Raw genomic sequence first — 22,513 nt, forward strand, 5'->3', positions numbered from 1 at the left:
TTTGCCTGTGGTATTTGTGTATAGTTTGTCTTCAGTTAATTATTAATAGTTGGGGTTTGGCCTTTGACCCAAATTAAGTTTATTATTACTGTCTTTTACCTGCACAGTTGAGCACATTCACAGCAATTGTCATAAAAGCATGTTCGGTCTGCTAATATATTCCTGTATGTTTATTTAGTCATGTTTCATCTTTTCCTACTCCTATATTCCAAAGAAAAGGGAAATTAGAAGAATAATGTATCTCGTTTTTTTTAATCTTTTGATGAGAAATTCTCCTAAAATATCTCTGGACTGAGAACCAAGGCATTTTATAGAAACTACTTATAAAGTCAAAGGGTACGATGGGTGTGTCATTTTGAATATTCAAAATACCAAGTGCCAAACTGACTGGGTAGTTATCATTTGACATCCTCAATTCCATGCAAGGTCCAACATCCATTTACAGCTTTTCAAGTAAATTAAAAAAGAAAAGAACAGAGAAGAAAATACCATCATCTTAAACACAACAATGGAAATCTACATTAACCTGATGAATTGTACAATGTATCACAAGCTCCAAAAAAATTAAAATGCAGAAAAATTAGCAACTTAGAATTGAGAAATTATGGTACTACAAATTTTAATGTAATTACTTTAAGTGATTGCTGTAAGTATTGAGACTACAGTCTATCCCCAATTTTAGGTATTATGTTGTTATTTAATTTTTTTTTCAAAACTGGCAGAGAGGAAAAAACACAGAAAGTTGTTTATGTGGCCATGGTATGAAGAGTTTTTAAAAATGCAAAGTTCTTCTTCCTATAGAGATACATTTTTATTTAAATTAAGATATAGAGGGACTTCCCTGGTGGCGCAGTGGTTAAGAATCCACCTGCCAGTGCAGGGGACATGGATTCGAGCCCTGGTCTGGGAAGATCCCACATGCCGCGGAGCAATTAAGCCCGTGATCCACAACTACTGAAGCCCACGCACCTAGAGCCCATGCTCCGCAACAAGAGAAGCCACTGCAGTGAGAAGCCCACGCACCACAACGAAGAGTAGTCCCCGCTCGCCACAACTAGAGAAAGTCCGTGTGCAGTAACGAAGACCCAACACAGCCAAAATAAATAAATTTATTTTAAAAATAAAAGGATATAGAGCTGACAGTGATTAACATTTTTCTTGTAGTTATCTCAAGCCTACAGTTTAAACTGATTATTAGTGCCAGTGAATGAAGACTAACACTGCAAATGAAATCTGGGGTTATGAATATTTTTGTTTTAATAGGTAATGATGCTTTCTTGGTACTGTGAGTCAGAACTCAACCCCACTTCTGCAAAATAAAATAATGTCTTGTACTTTATTAAGTGTTTGGTGTGAAAAGAATGCCAACTGGAAAGCATTATTCATTTTTCCACAGGTAGTATTAATGTAACCTTTTTTTACTAGAAAGAAGAAAAAGGAAAAGATAAATCATATTCAACTCTTCATTTCTGCAAATGAAATTAAGCTATATAAAATATCTCTGTGCTGCTAATGCTGACCAATGAAATCTCAGAGTCTAGCCTTAAAATGTGATTTTTATATTATCAAAAGGAGTTTTAGAAAAAAATGAAGGAGCTCTTTCACTTCTGCACCCACAGAGGAAGAGAGATCACTCTTGATCATAAACTATTCCAAAGAATCTGATTTGATAAAACATCATATTGCAAATTTCCACAGAAATAATCTGGTTTTCCTAAGAAACATTTGGACTTAAATAATCACAAATTTTATCAACTTCTTTTCTGTCTGTTACTATAACTCTGATTTTGCAAGTGGTTTTTGGTCTGAGGGTTCTTGTAAGATTTTAGATATTGTTGTCAATTCTACGATTATAATTTCTGCAAATAACCTGTAATTCTGATTGGTGCCATGTTCATAAAAGAGGGGTGGGAGATACCACGAAGGAAAGTTAACTAATGTTCATTACAGTTTTTGATAGAACAAGACATTGAAAGTTTAGTGGGATTTTAAATTAATATTGTTGTTAAAGTATTATGATATGTCATTTTAGTTTTGATTTCCTGAGAGGAGAGAGTAGGAAAAAAGAGAACAAAGAACTCTTCTGCTGAGATCTTGTCCTGTAAAAAACATAAAGAACTCGACTTTCATGTTTACCTGTTATGAACAGCATCTCTAAGTTGGAAATTTTTAGGCTCTTTGGACTGGAATATGCCAGAGTACAAAGAAATAATCTACTTATGCTTCAAGGTTGCTGCTGTAGCTGGTGGCAGGGACCACCTCCCTCTAGCAATGTTGAAAAATGCCAAACAGTTGTTTTCTCAGCCTCCTCTGCCACTAAAAAGTGAGTGTAGAATGTAGTTTTGGTCAAAAGAACCTGAGGTAGGTCTGTTGTGGGTCTTCTGGAAGAGCTTTCCTTCCTTATTCTTTTTCTTCTTATTTTTATTTTTTCCTTGTCTATAAATAATGTTTTATTGAAACACAGTTATATGCATTTATTTACATTTTACTGTGGCTGCTTTTGGCTACAATGACTGAGCTGAGTAGATACAATAGAGACCATATGGCAAATCTAAAATATTTACTCACTGGCTGTTTATACAAGTTTGCCAACCCCTGATCTACAAAAGCGGAATTTTTTTTTTTAAACACATAAGCTGGGAGTTATACTTTTTTTTTTAACATCTTTATTGGAGTATAATTGCTTTACAATGTTGTGTTAGTTTCTGCTGTATAATAAAGTGAATCAGCTATACGTATACATATATCCCCAAATCGCCTCCCTCTTGCGTCTCCCTCCCACCCTCCGTATCCCACCCATCTAGGTGGTCACAAAGCCCCGAGCTGATCTCCCTGTGATCCCCTGGGTTATGCGGCTGCTTCCTACTAGCTATCTATTTTACATTTGGTAGTGTATATATGTGAATGCCACACTCTCACTTCATCCCAGCTTACCCTTCCCCCTCCCTATCCTCAAGTCCATTCTCTACGTAGGCATCTTTATTCCTGTCCTGACCTTAGGTTCTTCAAAACCTTTTTTTTTTTTTTTAGATTCCATATATATATGTTAGCATACAGTATTTGTTTTCCTCTTTCTGACTTAGTTCACTCCGTATGAGAGACTCTAGGTCCATCCACCTCACTACAGATAACGCAATTTCGTTTCTTTTTATGGCTGAGTAATATTCCATTGTTTATATGTGCCACATCTTCTTTATCCATTTATCTGTTGATGGACACGTAGGTTGCTTCCATGTCCTGGCTATTGTAAATAGAGCTGCAATGAACATTGTGGTACATGACTCTTTTTGAATTATGGTTTTCTCAGGGTATATACCCAGCAGTGGGACTCCTGGGTCATATGGTAGTTCTATTTGTAGTTTTTTAAGGAACCTCCATACTGTTCTCCATAGTGGATGTATCAATTTACATTCCCACCAACAGGGCAAGAGGGTTCCCTTTTCTCCACACCCTCTCCAGCATTTATTGTTTGTAGATTTTTTGATGATGGCCATTCTGACTGTTGTGAGGTGATACTTCATTGTAGTTTTGATTTGCATTTCACTAATGATTCGTGATGTTGAGCATCTTTTCATGTGTTTGTTGGCAAACTGTATATCTTCTTTGGAGAAATGTCTGTTTAGGTCTTCTGCCCATTTTTGCATTGGTTTGTTTGTTTTTTGGATATTGAGCTGCAAGAGTTGCTTGTATATTTTGAAGATTAATCCTTTGTCAGTTGCTTCATTTGCAAATAATTTCTCCCATTCTGAGGGTTGTCTTTTGGTCTTGTTTATGGTTTCCTTTGCTGTGCAAAAGCTTTGAAGTTTCATTAGGTCCCATTTGTTTATTTTTGTTTTTATTTCCATTTCTCTATGAGATGGGTCAAAAAGGATCCTGCTGTGATTTATGTCATAAACCATTCTGCCTATGTTTTCCTCTAAGAGTTTTATAGTGTCTGGCCTTACATTTAGGTCTTTAATCCATTTGGAGTTTATTTTTGTGTATGGTGTTAGGAAGTGTTCTAATTTCATTCTTTTACATGTAGCTGTGCAGTTTTCCCAGCACCACTTATTGAAGAGGCTGTCTTTTCTCTATTGTATGTTCTTGCCTCCTTTATCAAAGATAAGGTGACCATATGTGCATCGGTTTATCTCTGGGCTTTCTATCCTGTTCCATTGATCTATATTCCTGTTTTTGTGCCAGTACTATACTGTCTTGATTACTGTACCTTTGTAGTACAGTCTGAAGTCAGGGAGCGTGATCCCCCAGTTCTGTTTTTCTTTCTCAAGATTGCTTTGGCTATTTTGGGTCTTTAGTGTTTCCATACAAATTGTGCAATTTTTTGTTCTAGTTCTATGAAAAATGCCAGTGGTAGTTTGATAGGGATTGCATTGAATCTGTAGATTGTTTTGGGTAGTATAGTCGTTTCAACAATGTTGATTCTTCCAATCAAAGAACATGGTATATCTCTCCATCTATTTGTATCACCTTTAATTCCTTTCATCAGTGTCTTATACATTTCTGCATGCAGATCTTTTGTCTCCTTAGGTAGGTTTATTCCTATGTATTTTATTCTTTTTGTTGCAATATTAAATGGGAGTGTTTCCTTAATTTCTCTTTCAGATTTTTCATCATTAGTGTATCGGAATGCAAGAGGTTTCTGTGCATTAATTTTGTATCCTGCTACTTTAACAAATTCATTGATTAGCTCTAGTATTTTTCTGGTAGCATCTTTAGGATTCTCTATGTATAGTATCATGTCATCTGCAAACAATGACAGTTTTACTTCTTTTCCGATTTTGATTCCTTTTATTTCTTATTGTTCTCTGATTGCTGTGGCTAAAACTTCCAAAACTATGTTGAATAAGAGTGGTGAGAGTGGGCAACCTTGTCTTGGTCCTGATCTTAGTGGAAATGGTTTCAGTTTTTCATCATTGAGGATGATGTTGGCTGTAGGTTTCTCATATATGGCCTTTATTATGTTGAGGTAAGTTCCCTCTATGCCTACTTTCTGGAGGGTTTTTATCATAAATGGGTGTTGAATTCTGTCCAAAGCTTTTTCTGCATCTATTGAGATGATCATATGGTTTTTATTCTTCAATTTGTTAATATGGTATATCACATTGATTGATTTGTATATATTGAAGAATCCTTGCATTCCTGGGATAAACCCCACTTGTTCATGGTGTATGATCTGTTTAATGTGCTGTTGGATTCTGTTTGCTAGTATTTTGTTGAGGATTTTTCATCTATGTTCATCAGTGATATAGGCCTGTAGTTTTCTTTTTTTGTGGTATCTTTAACTGGTTTTGGTATCAGGGTGATGGTGGCCTTGTAGATTGAGTTTGGGAGTGTTCCTCCCTCTACTATATTTTGGAAGAGTTTGAGAAGGATAGGTGTTAGCTCTTCTGTAAATGTTTGATAGAATTTGCCTGTGAAGCCATCTGGTCCTGGGCTTTTGTTTGTTGGAAGATTTTTAATCCCAGTCTCAATTTCAGTGCTTGTGATTGGTCTGTTTATATTTTCTGTTTCTTCCTGGTTCAGTCTCGGAAGGTTGTGCTTTTCTAAGAATTTGTCCATTTCTTCCAGGTTGTCCATTTTACCGGCATATAGTTGCTTTTAGTAATCTCTCATGATCCTTTGTATTTCTGCAGTGTCAGTTGTTACTTCTCCTTTTTCGTATCTAATTCTATTGATTTGAGTCTTATCCCTTTTTTTCTTGGTAAGTCTGGCTAATGGTTTATCAATTTTGTTTACCTTCTCAAAGAACCATCTCTTAGTTTTATTGATCTTTGCTATCATTTCCTTCATTTCTTTTTCATTTACTTCTGGTCTTTATGATTTCCTTCCTTCTGCTAACTTTGGGGTTTTTTTTTTGTTCTTCTTTCTCTAATTGCTTTCAGTGTAAGGTTAGATTGTTTATTTGAGATGTTTCTTGTTTCTTGAGGTAGGATTGTATTGCGATAAACTTCCCTCTTAGAACTGCGTTTGCTTCATCCCATAGGTTTTGGGCCATCGTGTTTTCATTGTCATTTTTTTCTAGGTATTTTTTGATTTCCTCTCTGATTTCTTCAGTGATCTCTTGGTTATTTAGTAGCATATTGTTTAGCCTCCATGTGTTTGTATTTTTTACAGATTTTTTTTCCTGTAATTGATATCTAGTCTCATAGCGTTGTCAACGGAAAAGATATTTGATATGACTTCAATTTTCTTAAATTTACCAAGCCTTGATTTGTGGCCCAAGATATAACTTATCCTTGTGTATGTATAACTGATTCACTTTGTTATAAAGCCGAAACTAACAAAACATTGTAAACCAATTATACTCCAATAAAAAAAAAGATATAATCTATCCTAGATAATGTTCCATGAGCACTTGAGAAGAAAGTGTATTCTGTTGTTTTTGGATGGAATATCCTATAAATATCAATTAAGTCCATCTTATTTAATGTGTCATTTAAAGCTTGTATTTCCTTATTTATTTTAATTTTGGATGATCTGTCTGTAGGTGAAAGTGGGCTGTTAAAGTCCCCTACTATTATTGTGTTACCGTCGATTTCCCCTTTTATGGCTCTTAGCATTTGCCTTATGTATTGAGGTGCTCCTATGTTGGGTGCATAAGTATTTACAATTTTTATATTTTCTTCTTGGATTGATCCGTTGATCGTTATGTAGTGTCCTTCTTTGTCTCTTGTAAAAGTCTTTATTTTAAAGTCTATTTTGTCTGATATGATAATTGCTACTCCAGCTTTCTTTTGATTTCCATTTGCATGGAATATCTTTTTCTACCCCCTCACTTTCAATCTGTATGTGTCCTAGGTCTGAAGTGGGTCTCTTGTAGATTGCATATATATTAGCCTTGTTTTTGTATCTATTCAGCCAGTCTATGTCTTTTGGTTGGAGCACTCAATCTATTTACATTTAAGGTAACCATCTATATGTATGTTCCTATTCCCATTTTCTTAATTGTTTTGGGTTTGTTATTGTAGGTCTTTTCCTTCTCTTGTGTTTCCTGCCTAGAGAAGTTCCTTTAGCATTTGTTGGAAAGCTGGTTTGGTGGTGCTGATTTCTCTTAGATTTTGCTTGTCTGTAAACATTTTAATTTCTCTGTTCAATCTGAATGAGATCCTTGCTGGGTAGAGTAATCTTTTTTGTAGGTTTTTGCCTTTCATCACTTTAAATATGTTCTGCCACTCCCTTCTGGCTTGCAGAGTTTCTGCTGAAAGATCAGCTGTTAACCTTATGGGGATTCCCTTCCATGTTTTTTGTTGTTTTCCTTTGCTGCTTTTAATGTTTTCTTTGTATTTAATTTTGATAGTTTGATTATTATATGTCTTGGCCTGTTTCTCCTTGGATTTATCCTGTATGGGACTCTCTGTGCTTCCTGGACTTGATTAACTATTTCCTTTCCCGTATTAGGGAAGTTTTCAACGATAATCTCTTCAAATATTTTCTCAGTTCCTTTCTTTTTCTCTTCTTCTTCTGGGACCCCTATAATTCGACTGTTGGTGTGTTTAATGTTGTCCCAGAGGTCTCTGAGACTGTCCTCAATTCCTTTTATTCTTTTTTCTTTATTCTGCTCTGCAGTAGTTATTTCCGCTATTTTATCTTCCAGGTCACTTATCTGTTCTTATGCCTCAGTTATTCTGCTATTGATTCCTTCTAGAGAATTTTTAATTTCATTTATTGTGTCATTCATCATTGTTTGTTTGCTCTTTAGTTCTTCTAGTTCCTTGTTAAACATTTCTTGTATTTTCTCCATTCTATTTCCAAGATGTTGGATCATCTTTCCTATCATTACTCTGAATTCTTTTTCAGTTAGACTGCCTATTTCCTCTTCATTTGTTTGGTCTGGTGGGTTTTTACCTTTCTCCTTCATCTGCTGTGTATTTCTCTGTCTTTTCATTTTGCTTAACTTACTGTGTTTGGGGTCTCCTTTTCGCTGGCTGCAGGTTCGTAGTTCCCGTTGTTTTTGGTGTCTGCCCACAATGGGTAAGGTTGGTTAAGTGGGTTGTGTAGGCTTTCTGGTGGGGGGGACTGGTGCCTGTGTTCTGGTGCCTGTGTTCTGGTGGATGAGGCTGGATGTTGTCTTTCTGGTAGGTAGGACTGTGTCTGGTGGTGTGTTTTGGGGAGTCTGTACACTTTTTATGATTTTAGGCAGCCTCTCTGCTAATGGGTTGGGTTGTATTCCTGTCTTGCTAGTTGTTTGGCATGGGGTGTCAAGCACTGGAGCTTCTTGGTCGTTGAGTGGAGCTGGATCTCAGCATTGAGATGGAGATCTCTGGGAGAGTTCTTGCTGATTGATATTATGTGGGGCCGGGAGGTCTCTGGTGGTCCAATGTCCTAAACTCAGCTCCTCCACCTCAGAGGCTCAGGACTGACACTCAGCCAGAGCACCAAGATCCTGTCAGCCACACCTCAGAAGAGAAGGGAGAAAAAAAAGCAAGCAAGAAAAAAATAAAATAAAGTTATTTTAAAATACAAAAATATTATTAAAATTAAAAAGTAATAAAGAAATAAAAATGTAATTAAAAAAAGAAAGAGGGCAACCAAACCATTAAACAAATCCACCAATGATAACAAGTGCTAAAAACTATACTAAAAAAAAGAAAAAAAAATGGACAGAGAGAACCCTAGGACAAATGGTAAAAGCAAACCTATATAGACAAAATCACTCAAAGAAGCATACACATACACACTCACAAAAAGAGAAAAAGGAAGGAAAAAAGATATATATTTTTAAAAAAGGAAGAGAGCAACCAAATCAATAAACAAATCAACCAATGATAATAAGCTCTAAATACTAAACTAAGATGAACATAAAACCAGAAACAAATCAGGTGCAGAAAGCAAACCCCAAGTCTACAGTTGCTCCCAAAGTCCACCTCCTCAATTTGGGATGATTCATTGTCTATTCAGGTATTCCACAGATGCAGGGTATACATCAAGTTGATTGTGGAGATTTAATCCACTGCTCCAGAGGCTGTACGGAGAGATTTCCCTTTCTCTTCTTTGTTCGCAGAGCTCCTGGGGTTCAGCTTTGGATTTGGCCCCGCCTCTGTGCGTAGGTCGCCCTCTGGCGTCTGTTGTTTGCCCAGACAGGACGGGCTTAAAGGAGCAGCTGATTCGGGGGCTCTGGCTTGCTCAGGCCGGGGGGAGGGAGGGGTACGGATATGGGGCGAGCCTAAGGCAGCAGAGGCCAGCGTGACGTTGCACCAGCCTGAGGCGCACCGTGCGTTCTCCCGGGGAAGTTGTCTCTGGATCACGGGACTCTGGCAGTGGCGGGCTGCACAGGCTCCTTGGAGGGGAGGTGTGGATAGTGACCTGTGCTTGCACACAGGCTTCTTGATGGCTGCAGCAGCAGCCTTAGCGTTTCATGCCTGTCTCTAGTGTCCGTGCTGATAGCCGCGGCTCACACCCATCTCTGGAGCTCATTTAGGCAATGCTCTGAAACTCCTTTCCTCGCACACCCCAAAACAATTGTTTCTTGCCTCTTAGGCAGCTCCAGACTTTTCCCGGACTCCCTCCCGGCTAGCTGTGGCGCACTAGCGCCCTTCAGGCTGTGTTCACGCAGTCAACCCCAGTCCTCTCCCTGGGATCTGACCTCCGAAGCCCGAGCCTCAGCTCCCAGCCCCGCCCGCCCCGGAGGGTGAGCAGACAAGCCTCTCGGGCTGGTGAGTGACGGTGGGCACCGATCCTCTCTGCGGGAAGCTCTCCACTTTGCCCTCCACACCCCTGTTGCTGCGCTCTCCTCCGTGGCTCTGAAGCTTCCCCCCCGCCACCCCCGTCTCCGCCAGTGAAGGGGCTTCCTAGTGTGTGGAAACCTTTCCTCCTTCACAGCTCCCTCCCACTGGTGCAGGTCCCGTCCCTATTCTTTTGTTTCTGTTTATTCTTTTTTCTTTTGCCCTACCGAGGTACGTGGGGAGTTTCTTGTCTTTTGGGAAGTCTGAGGTCTTCTGCCAGCGTTCAGTAGGTGTTCTGTAGGAGTTGTTCCACATGTAGATGTATTTTTGATGTATTTGTGGCAAGGAAGGTGATCTTCGCGTCTTACTCCTCTGCCATCTTGAAGGTCTCTGCCTTATTCTTCTTGACTGGATATTTTGTTTCTGCATATTGTGCTTACAATGACTACATCCACCTTGTGACCATGAAGTGAAGATTATCACTGACTTACTGACAATGGCAAAGTATAAAGTTGGAAAGTATCTTGGTCTGTGATGATATTGTTGAGTTAGTGAACCAACTCTTGGTCCATACTACCTCTAAATTCCTTGAAACATGAGATAATAAATAGCTTTATTGTTTAAGCCACAATTTAATTGAGTACTCTAGAACTTTCAGCAGAAAACAGAATCCATCTCTGTGTGTAATAGAGGACCTCCATTCAGCTGGCTTAAATAATGAGAAAAATGTACTATGTCATATAATAATATGAGAGAAAAGATGGTTTCAGGGTTTGGTAACTTAGTAGTTCAAATATATCATTAAAGACTCAGATTCTTTTTGTCTTTCTGCTCTGTTTTCTCATCATGTTGCCTTTTCCTCAGGATTTTCTCCCCATGGTTGTAAGGTGATTGCAGAATTTTTAGGTTTTATATGCAGATGCAATAACTTTAAGCAGAAGAAAGCCGTTTTCAATTATGTCCCCCCCCCCACCTTTTTGTTTAAACAGACAGACCTTTTCCCAAAACCTCCCAAAAGACTTCCCTTAAAATCTAATTGGCCAGAATTAGGTCTCAAGCCTTTGCTTAAACTAATCTCTGGTGAGAAAAATATTAATTACCATAATTATATTAGACTAATTGATATTCACCTACTCAGGGGAGGGGATTAACCCTTAGTGAACCATGAGGCCCTCTGCTATGTGAACATAGTGGGGATTCTGTTAACTAAGAATGAAAAGAAGTATGTGTCTACCACAGAAAACAAGCACTAAGTGAAGTGATACTTAGGAATTCAGAGAAAAGAGAGCTCCTTATGGACTGAAAAAGTCAGAGAAGGATTTGCAGAGGAGGCAGAACTTGAACTGGGCCAGTAATAAAAGGGAGAATGTTTGCTATCCAGAGGGGAGCTTTGAGGACACTATGCAGAGAAAAGAGCTTAAGTAATCGCATAACTATTATAACAAGGTATTTAATGTGTTCAAGTTACTATTGCTGTAAAATAAGCCACTCAAAACTTAGTGACCTAAAATAAACATTGTATTGTGCTATGGATTCTCTGGGTCTAGAATTCAGAAAGGGCACAGCTGGGATGGAGTGTCAGTTGAGAGAATTGAAATCTGGGAGTGACTCGACAGCTATGAGCTGAAACATTCTAGCCCATACTCTCATGCCTGATGGTTCATGCTGGCTGTCAGCTGAGACCACAGCTGGGTGACAGGCTGAAATACTGCACACGGCCTCTCCATGTGGTTTCTCCACATGAACTATTTTGGGCTTTTTCTCTGAATGGAGGCTGACTCCAAGAGTGAGCATTCCCAGAGAGCAAGGTGGCAATGCCAGGGATTTTTATGATCTAGTCTTTTTTTGTTTGGTTTGTAACATTTATTTATTTATTTTGATTTGATTTTTATTTAATTTTTTATACAGCATGTTCTTATTAGTTGTCTATTTTATACATATTAGTGTATATATGTCAATCCCATATGATCTAGTCTTGAGAGTCACATAGTAGCATGCTTACCATACTTTATTGTTTGAAGCAGTCAAAGATCCACCCAGGTTCAAGAGGAGAAGATAGAGATCTCAAGACTCTATGGTAGTAATGTCAAGATCACACTGTATTACAGGCATGTGGGATGGGCAATAATGTCATGATCATTTTTGGAAACGATCTACTACAGGGTGAAACTTTTTCTAAAGTCTCAAAGCTGAGAACAATAAATGATAAATAACTCTCCTCTGCCCATGAACCTTCTAAAGAAAACTTGCAAGACACTCATTTAGGACTTGCTTAAGATATTGCCAGCCTGATCTAGTGACTATAACTGGATCACAGCCAAAGTAAGAGAAAGCTAGATAGTAATTAGAGGGTTCTTTGAAGAGATTCTGTAGATGTAGAGAGAGCTATGGTTTTCTCACCAACCTCACCAAGAAGGAGGGAAGTGAGTTTCCCAAAATTTCCAATTCTCAAGCTAAGTATGTGGCTCCAAAAACAAAACAAAACAAAACAATTATAGAGACTAGGGTTATGTACAAGCATGTGAAATTGACGACTTACGCCAAGTGTGCTGAATTGCATAATCTTGTAGGCTCAAATCCATGCCCACCTAAATGAAATATAAGAGAGTTCTTGAAAGATCCTCTTATGTATCTTTCCAGATAAAGCAGAGTGCATAGAAAATAATGCCTACCTCTCATTAGGAGAAATCTGAGGGAGGCAGGTTAGTCAGAATAGCCTGTAACTACTGGGCTCTTGAAAGGGATCAAGAGTTGGGCAAGCTGCATGAGACAGAGGACATTTCAGAGTCAAGAAAGTACTACCAAGAGTACCATCTAAATGGGGTATTTTCTTCACATCCTCTTCCTTCCCTGATCCCAAAGGAGTAGACTCAAGATGGCAGGGGCAAGGATAGCAAAAATAAAGAAAGAAAGAAAAATTTAAAAATAAAAAATAGGAACTGTTCTGGCTGCTGTCCTTTTTGAAGCATGATTCTCTAACTTTTCCTTTAGTTCTATACATAATCCCATATTGCCCCCATTCTTTTTTCCCCCCATAGACTAGGCAGATCATTTTGTTTTCCAGTTTGCTTGTTTTGTTGTGTGTCCAACCCGATCATTTCCAACCAATACAGAAATAAAGGGTATGAGGGGAATGAAGGAGGATGGGTAGGGGCAAAACAAGAGTTTTCTTAGGAAAGTCAATTTCTTATTTTTGAAATATTTTGATAAAAGCTTTATGTTAAAAGATAACCTCTCCTATAGTGTTCTGATTTTTTACCTTAGCCTCTCCATCCAAGCTTTTTGGAATAGAGCTGTCTTCTCTTGTTTTGCTTTGTTCCTTAAGGACTAGACATCGTGTGACATATTTGAGAATATAACCTGTTTTACTCATTTATTTACTCATTCACACACTCATACATTTGTTCATTTATTGCTTTTTTGCTAATTTCTTGATGTGTGGCGGGCAAGCATCTGATTCACAGGAAAATTGGAAAGTAATAGTTACCCAGAGAAACAGTAGCTTAAACAGAATTACAATCCAGGGATCCAATTTGTAATAGTAAAAAATTATAAATAGCTACATGTTGTACAATAAGACCTGATTAAATAAATTATGGTATATGAATAAATTAAAAAGCAAAAGAATGATTATCACAGAATTAGTAACGATTATTTATGATTAGGGAGAATTGGGTATGTAATGTTGAAAAGTTACTTGGGAAACTTCTAAGTTACTATCAATGTTTAATTACTTTATGTGAATGGTGATTACATGGACATTTGTTTTATTAACATTATTTGAAAATACATATGCTATGTAAGTATTAAATAATATTGTCAATATTTAGTTATATGAGTTTAATATATTTTTTGTATCCTACATACTCATAATGTATATAGGATACAAAAAATATATTTTATCCAATATATTGTTTAAACATTACCTTTTCTATGAGAATTTACCTGGCAAAGTCTTTAAAATTGTAACTCTGACACTATCTATCCCTCTCTATGCTTTTTTTCCCCCAGAACACTTATCAACATCCTTCAAAGTTATTATTTACTTCTTCTTTATTGTCTATCTCTCTTTCATAGAAGACAAACTTCATGAGGACAAGTTTTTGTATGTTTTGATTATGTGTATGTCTGAAACAAGTCTTGTACATCTGATTTGATTATGGTGATATCAGAAGCATCTAGAAGTGCCTGGCATTCATTAGATGTTGTATAAATACTTCCTGAATAAAATGTAGGTTATTTAGGTGACAGGCATTTTCAGCATGAGATCACCAAACGGAAGCATCTGTAGGTCTTTTCTTTGGAACTGTTCAGTTTTCCTGAGTTTTCCTGCAATCTTCTAGGTGTATACAGGCCTGAAGGTTGGCTTTCTGGGAGAATGGTGTGGAAGAAATTGGGAGACCGACTGGTCAGTGTGTGATGTTCACTTCATCTGCCAGTCTCAGCTGCAACGTCTTTCTGTGCCTGCTGTCCAAATCTGGATTACTTAGGATTCACTTCTCTAGAAAATAAACTTTAGTCTCTAGAAGAGTAGAATAATAGTCTCATTATTCTTAAAGGGCTGCAAATAATTCTTAATGAGATTCAGTTATTCCTCTCCCTGGAACTTCCTTGAAGAATTCAGGGTGAATGTAATGAGATTCAGGACCATATATGACTGAGGTTTTCCATCATGCAAGACCATGTAATTTCAGCAAAGCCCTTTCTCAACTGGTGCCAGAGAGTTTGAAGCCTTGATAACAAGTACTGGAAGCACACATTCTATGATCTCATGTATTGCCAGTATCCAACAGCATCACTGTTTTCTCACCAGTCATTTCCTCAACAGTCAGTAGGTTTCAAAGTGGCTTGTGGACTACTGGTATCAGAATCACTTGGGAAGCTTGTTAAATGCAGATACCTGTAGTCCACCCCTCTCCTTCTGAATCTGAATACTAGGTGGTAAGGCCTCAGTGATCCTTTCACATACTGACCACCACCAGTGACAATAATTTAGTCAGACATTCAGCCATGTATTCAGTTATTTAGAATTCTAAACTGACCCATGAATATAGTTTTATATGGCCTTTTGAGATTTATAGCAGGATAAATTTAAAAAGGTAAGAAAGAGAACCACAAGAATCTATTATTCCTTTCAAATTTCTAGTTTTGGAGAGGTCTTTGATTGGCAGGGTATTGCTTCTGGGGAGACCATTTTTGCACCGGTGGATGCTAATTCTGTACCAATAAGATAAGCATGGGGAATTATGCACTCACAATTCTTCTTACCAATTTTCCAGGTTGGTGGATACCTCTAATCATAATATCCTCATTTTGTGTTTATTATGTACCTAAAATCTGCTCAAATCATATTGACAACAAACCATGCTCACACTGCCCTCTAGATAATTATATCATGAAGATCCATTGCAAGTTAAGAACCTCTAACGGTAACTGCTGGTTAATTTCTTCCATTTGTTCTTTCCTTTTCTTTTCTTTTTTTTTTTTTTCCCAGTTCTCTTAGTCTCTTAGTGTCAGGAAGGTCTGATAATGAATGGAGAAGAAAAGTCTCTATTACTATCAACGTAGCATAGGATATTTTTTTAAATGAGGATAAAAGAAAGACAGTGACCTTACTGTCAGTGGGCCTACATGGGTCTAGTCTCATACCAGATATTCTATTCAGGGAAAAGACCTCATGGAATATTTAGGAAAAGCTGTTACTTGAAAGGCAATGTCATTTGGGAAGGTAACATTTTACAAATCATTGTGGGGCCAGGATTTCTGGCACTTGGGTCAGAAAAGTCCTCAAGAGAACAGCAGAACATTGAAGGTTATTTCTACAATATTGTCATCTGATGCTGATAGCCCGTGTGTCCTCTAATCCTAGCTCATGGCTATGGAGAACTTCAGCTTTGAGTTCCCACTATGACTGAAAAAAGAAGTAAAAGGATATTTAAAATAAAGAGAACTGCTCCAGCCTGACTATGGAAGAGGATAATGTTATGTGGATGCTTATACTGATGGCAAATCCTAAGCATACTCTTTCCAGAGAATTGACTCTTCTTTCAGGCTAAGTGCTACCATAGGCACTATCAAAGAACTGATTCAGGGCTTCCCTGGTGGCGCAGTGGCTGAGAGTCCGCCTGCCGATGCAGGGGACATGGGTTCGTGCCCCGGTCCGGGAAGATCCCACATGCCACGGAGTGGCTGGGCCCGCGAGCCATGGCTGCTGAGCCTGCGTGTCCGGAGCCTGTGCTTCACAACGGGAGAGGCCACAACAGTGAGAGGCCTGCGTACCGCAAAAAAAAAAAAAAAAAAAAAAGGATTTACATGAAAAGAGTTGAAAAGAAATGGTTTGTTGCTAAAGAGGTTTCTCTATGCTGCCACATGTAAGTGACATTTCTCAAGGAAGCTAACTAAAACAAACATTTCCTATAGTCTCCAAACTCTAGATCAGAATTGCCATTACAAGATTTTAGTGAATTGTACATGCTTACCTGTAGAACAAATAGATCTGACATATTCAGCAAATCTCTTATTTCTACCCTGGTTAACAATATCTCAGAGCAACGTGTATTTTAGTGGTTCTGCTCAACCAGCAACAGACATGTTTGTGTACATTTTCCACCAGCGGAGGAAAAATTGGGGCAGCCAGAATGAACAACTCCCCAAGGTAGAAAGTCTTAGATTGAGAATAAGGAGTACTGATATATGGTGCCTGCTCTTTTATCACCTAACTTCACAGTTGTAGTCCTTAGTAGTTCACTCGTCTGTGAAATAAGGGGGCGGACAAGCAATATCTTGAAACTTCCTTGGGTTTCTGACATGCTTCTGCCAATACAATGAAATGAACTATATGCATTTCTAAATTTGATTAGCAAGGTAAGTATAATTATACTGGTTATATATTAATGTGTAACAAATTACCCCCAAATTTAGTGGCCTAAAACAGCAATTAACATTTATTATGTTAAACAGTTGAGACTCAGGAATTCAGGAGTGGCTTAAGACAGTGATTCTGGCTTAGAGTCTTTCATCAAGTTGTAGTCAAGATGTCTGCATGGTTGCAGTCATCTGAAGGCTTTCCTGGGGCTGGAGAAGATGCTTTACTCACATGTCTAACAAGGTAGTGCTGGTGGCTGGCAGGAGGCCCTCAGTTCCTTGTCATGTGAAACACTCCATAGGACTGCTTGAGTATCTTCCCAATATGGCTGTTGAGTTTCTGCAGAGCAAATGACCCAAGAAGGAGAAAGTCAAAAGCTTCAATGTGTTTTATGACCTAGCCCTGTTACAGGTCAACCCTATTCAGTGTGAGAGGGGACTACACAAGGGCGTGAATACCAGGAGGTAAGAGTCATTGAGGGCATCTTGGAGGCTGGTAATCACAATACCAGTAACAAAAAAGAAATGGTCTTTATTATATAAACTAATCAGAAAAGTCATATTTAACCCTTTTTTAAAAGTTAGATATGACAACACGACATAGCTATACTTTTAATTTACCTGAATATTCTGAAGTCCCAATGCATTGAATCAAATTGAAAATGATCATTTGTCAATGATCGACTACATCCACCACGTGGCTTGCAGGATCTTAGTTCCCCTACCAGGTATCGAACTCGGGCCCCCTGCAGTGGAAGCCTGGAGTCCTAACCACTGGACTGCCAGGGAATTCTCTACCTTTTCTTTTATTCTAACTTGGGACTACCATCCTTAGGGGCATCTCTAAGTAAAAAGAGCAGTAGCTAGGTCCTTCTCTCCCACTACACATTCAAACACTTTGCTGGCAGCTAAATAGCAAGAAACTCAGGGAGGCAACTGATGGGGAGAAATGTACTCTGACCAACTGCTAAAACTGGAAAACTCACAATCAGCCCATAACATGGTCCCTTTAAAAGATCACAGCAAAATAGCTAACATGCACGTCTACTGCTACCATATGCCTAGATTTTCCATGACAGTTCTAATTTTTAAACTTTTGTCTTATTGTCCAGATGTAGGTCAAAGAACATAAATCTAATTGTCAGATAGGCCTACATTCAAATTGCTACACTACCATTAATTAAGTGACCCTGGACAAGTCAGGTAATCTCTGGGAACCTCAGGTTTCCTATCTAATGTGAACACACACCCATCATGTGGCCCATCATGTGATCTTGAAAATCAGATTGCTGAATGATTTCTCCCACCCTCCAGCTGCCCCTCAGTGATCTCTACTAATCCTTTTCTAAACCTTGTGCTAGTCTGGATTTTGGCACTAAATAATCTTGGAACTGAACAAATCATTTAATCCCAATGAATCAATTTCCTCATTTGTAAAACAACAATATAATTTTTGCCCTAAACACCTCACAGTCTTAATTTGAGGATTATATTAAGATAATGGGTGTTATCAAAGGCTTTGTGAACTGTAAAGTGCTGAACAGGAAACTTTTTCAATTTTCTCCCCAAACTGTCAATATAGACAGAAGTCTTTGTGATTATAAAAATAATATGTGCATTATACAAAAGTTAGAGAACTCTTAATGTTTATCTAGTAATTAAAAACATTTGTACATATTTCCATGACTCACAGGTAAAAATTAATAATCCATTAATATTCCAATTTATATTTTACTTTAAACAAACTCAGTAAAAAGCAAACAAAAATATTTTTATTATGGGAAATTTTGATTTTAAAAGGAAGCAGAAGGACAGTATTATGAACTCTCACATACTCATTCCCCAGATTAAATAATTACCAATCTTATGTCATCTAAACCATGCACCTCATTCCCAATTATTTTGAAAACAATCTCCAGATACATAATTTCATCCATAAACACATATCTCCAAAATATAAGGACCTTTAAAAACATAATCACAATACTACTATCACATATTTAAACAATAATGTCTTAATATCATCAAATATCCACTCAGTGTTCAAATTTTCTTGGCAGTCTCATCGTTTCACACGTTTTCAAAATCACACGTTTAACCTGACTCCATCTGAGTTAAGACTTCGGTTTCCCCTTCCCCCTCCTGGCCCTTGTGCTTGCTTCCCCAGTCTTTCCCCTCCCCTAAGGTCCCGCTGAAAAGTGACTCGAGTGTCTTCCAGGCCCGGGAGAGCTGGGAGCACCGTTAAACTGCTGAAGACTGTGGACGGCGGAACTGAAGTCGCGCCTCCCCTTCGAGCTCCGCAGGGAGCTCTTTTTCAAATGCACTGAGGACAGTCTCCGCTCACGCGATTGGCAGCGGGGACCGGAAGAGCTTGGGAACTCGGCAAAGGATTGTGCCACGAGACGCGCAGAGAGACTGGGTGCGCGGTTTCCACTGGGACTGGAGCCCAGAGGAAACCCCACCGCGGAAGCAATGGAGCGGAGCGCAGGAGACCGCACTGCTAGCGCCCTTTTCGCGGGGTTCCGGGCTTTGGGGCTTTTCAGCAACGATATTCCACACGTGGTGCGGTTCAGTGCGCTGAAGCGCCGATTCTATGTGACGACGTGCGTGGGCAAAAGCTTCCACACCTATGACGTGAGTGACTTCTTTCGCCCGCTTCCCGGGAATCACCCTCCCCGGCCCCCAACTCTGTCTGTGGCAATCCCGCTCTCCTCCATCACCTACCAAGGGCTTTCGCCACCGCATTACATCCACGTGTTGATTTAGCCCTTGAGGTCTGCTTGGGAAGAGTTTCGGAGGCAGTCTGTCTAGGGGGAGGAACTAGAGAACATTTCAGTTCAATAGCAATGTATTTGCTCTGTAAATATTTGTTGAAGTTCTCTTGAAGATGTAAATGTGATTTTAAAAACTCCCTGGCGCCACCACCTTCTTCATCAGAAAGAGTTGCAAGCAATTTTGTGCAATTCGCGACAAGAGCTGGGTTAGAAACACAGGCTAAAAAACATTGGGATAACTGGAGGGGGTGCGATTAATTATGTTGTAGGGGACAGTCCACATTTGATAGCAAGCTAATTTCCCTAAACTTCCCGTGAGTAACTTTCTTAAAGTCACATAGCTGGATCAGTAACCATAAATTGGGGTCCACAAACTGCAGCCTGCAAGCCAGTTCTGCCAACAGTTTTTGTATGACCCATGACGTTTTTATTTATTTATTTTTCTGTGTATGTTTGTGTTTATTCTAATATAGCATAATCTCCAAGTAAAATTTGCATAGTAGTAGGATGCAGTATAATCAAATTTTGACGTGGGATGGAGACATCCATATACTCTTGATTAAGAAACAGATTATTTAATTCATCTTCAAGGGCTCTTTCAGTCTTACACATCTCTAGGGTATGAATTTCTCCTTATACCCCTCTGAGCTCTGTGCTTCTGAGATGAATGGTTTTGACGTTTTTAAATGATTGGGAAATAATCCAAAGAAGAATAATATTTCATGGCATATGAAAATTTTGAAAATTACAATCTATATCCATAAGTCAAATGTATTGGAATACAGCCATGCACGTTTGTTTTTGTGTCATATATGGCTGCTTTCGTGGTACATTATCAGTTGAGTAATTGCAACAAAAACCACACAGCATGCAAAGCGTTAAAATATTTACTACATGACCCATATAGAAAACTATGTGTGACACCTACCCTTTCATCTGATGAAATAGTAGAAAATATAAGCTTTCCTAATAATGAAAATTAGGGTCAGTTAAGTGTCTCTTTAAGGAAGGACAGAATAGCAAATTTATGTATGAGGTTAGATCTTAATCTTCAAATGTTAGATTATTATAGTTGTTTTTGTTAGTAAAAATTTAATCATTTCTTTTTTCTTTAAGACAGGTTCAGAAACTTAGTCTGGTTGCAGTAAGTAAGTATAGACTTTATCCTGAATTTGTGCATGTTTAGTATCTTAAAATTTTTTATAATTTTGACATAATTTAAGACTTGCAGAACAAGGACTCCAGCGTGTATTTATAGTAAACTTACATAGCAACAACAACAAAAAGTCCAAGGCAGGATCGTGTGTTGCCTTCAGTTGTCATGTCTCTTTGGTCTTCTTTAATCTAGACTAATTCATCAGACTTTCTTTGTGTTTTACAACATTTATTTTTTGAAGAGTATAGGCTAGTTCTTTTTTAGAATATTCTTCAGTTTGACTTTTTCTAATGCTTCCTGATGATTAGATTCAGGTTATGCAGTATGGCAATAATAACAGAAATGATGCTGAATTCTCAATGAACCATATCAGGAGGCACATGCTATTGGTTAGTCTTATTCCTGGCAGTGAAAACTTTGATCATTTGGTTAAGGTGACATTTATCAGGCAGCTCCATTTTAAAGTTTTACCCTTTGTAACTAATAAATGTAATAAGTGCTAAGATACATTGAGACCATGTAAGTGTCCTTTTACTCTACAAAGTTTCAACTACTGCTAGGTTTATCATTTGGTGATGATTCTTGCCTGAATCAGTTATTAGTAGGATGATTATCAGTGATTTTCTGATTCTATCATTCTATTGTAAGAAAGAGTTTTCCCTTTTTCCGCATTTTGATTTTTTTTTTTCCAATGGAAGGAATTTTTTTTTTTTGAAAACTCTTTAATAGAATAAAGAGCTTGCCAGGGCTGAGAGATTCTAGTTTCACCATCAAATATGATCTTTGTAAGAGAAACAGAGCTATAAAGAATCCAGTGTACATGTCTGATAAACTTACATTTTTAAAATTATAGAAGGCAGTAGAAGGGCACTAAAACCTAAGTCAAATACTAAAGCAAAGGGTAAACCAATAAAAATAGTATTTTGGAAATGCAATCCCAAAACAGAATATCAGCATGAAAGATACTTAAAGCGATTCTCTATATTTTAAGCCTCCTGCCCCCAAAATAGGAAATAAAAAGAAAAGGCCAGTGTGACCATGGTAGTGAGAGAGGAATCAAGAAATCCTATCATAAGAAATGGCTAGAGGTGATAGGCATATTTATCTTGGAGAAGACTGAGTGGAAACCATATTATTCACTTGAAAGGTCAGCATGTAGAATATCATATGGAGGTTTTTTTAGGTTACGCTAAAGGGTAGAGTTAGAGTTCTAGGTTTTGATTTACTTTTAAAATTTTCCTGCAGTTATTAGGAACTTGATGTTCCTGAAGGCATTCACATGAAGGCTAGGTGACCATCTGCCAGAGTTTTGTGTATTTAGTGAGGATTTTTTTTTTCCAAATAACCTCAAAAGCTTCTTCTCATTTCTTTAGGATTACATTTTTATGTCTGCAAATACCAGACATTAATTCTCTAAGGAAGGTCAAGGTGATGTCATATTTTTAGTGTATTAGTTACTGTTAAATGTCTAAAATAACATTGAAATCTAAATTTTATACTCTGATTCTCATACATACATATTTTTAAATTATAGTCAGGAAAAATGTTATACATATACTTGAGGTTTCTATTTGTTCCAAGATCTTAAAAATCCTTACTTCTTATATTTCCTTTTTCCTAGGTAACTCCCTTCCACAGGATATCTGTTGTATGGCAGCTGATGGGAGGCTAGTCTTTGCTGCTTATGGGAATGTTTTCTCTGCCTTTGCCCGTAATAAAGAGGTTTGTATCACTGAACTATTTTAATTTGTTTGTCTTTTGCAGTCAGTAGTTGATTGTCATGGTAGTTGAGGGAACTTTAATGTTGTTATTCTTCATCTGGGACACTCTGGACATTTTTTTTTTTTAATGTATATTCACTTTTCTGGAGGAAAAGAAAGTTGATTTCATCAAATTCTCAAAATTAGTTAAAACTGGTGCTTTAGTTCAGTTTTCTTTGCCAAGGATCAATGTTAGAATTATTTGCACAGCTCATAAAACATTTTTGTGACCAGCCACGTCCTGTCTCTGGAGTTTTCTACTTTGTTTATTTGGTTGGGGTAGGATTTAGTTAAGAG

The 22,513-nt window shown here is 37.9% G+C and overlaps 1 protein-coding gene across 1 annotated transcript in view; it reads left to right on the forward strand.

The window, feature by feature from the left end:
- Positions 1 to 18,914: 18,914 nt before the first annotated feature.
- The window catches only part of WDR36 (WD repeat domain 36), a 37,700-nt gene continuing 34,101 nt past the window's right edge, over positions 18,915 to 22,513 (forward strand). Inside the window, exons 1-3 of the mRNA XM_082651526.1 lie at positions 18,915 to 19,160; positions 20,421 to 20,448; positions 22,078 to 22,178. Of these exons, the coding sequence (XP_082507652.1) occupies positions 18,999 to 19,160; positions 20,421 to 20,448; positions 22,078 to 22,178 (291 nt within the window). The 5' untranslated portion in view covers positions 18,915 to 18,998. The remainder of the gene's footprint in view (positions 19,161 to 20,420; positions 20,449 to 22,077; positions 22,179 to 22,513) is intronic.

The sequence above is a fragment of the Grampus griseus genome (assembly GCF_964374135.1).
Source record: "Grampus griseus genome assembly, chromosome: 3".
NCBI lineage: Eukaryota > Metazoa > Chordata > Mammalia > Artiodactyla > Delphinidae > Grampus > Grampus griseus.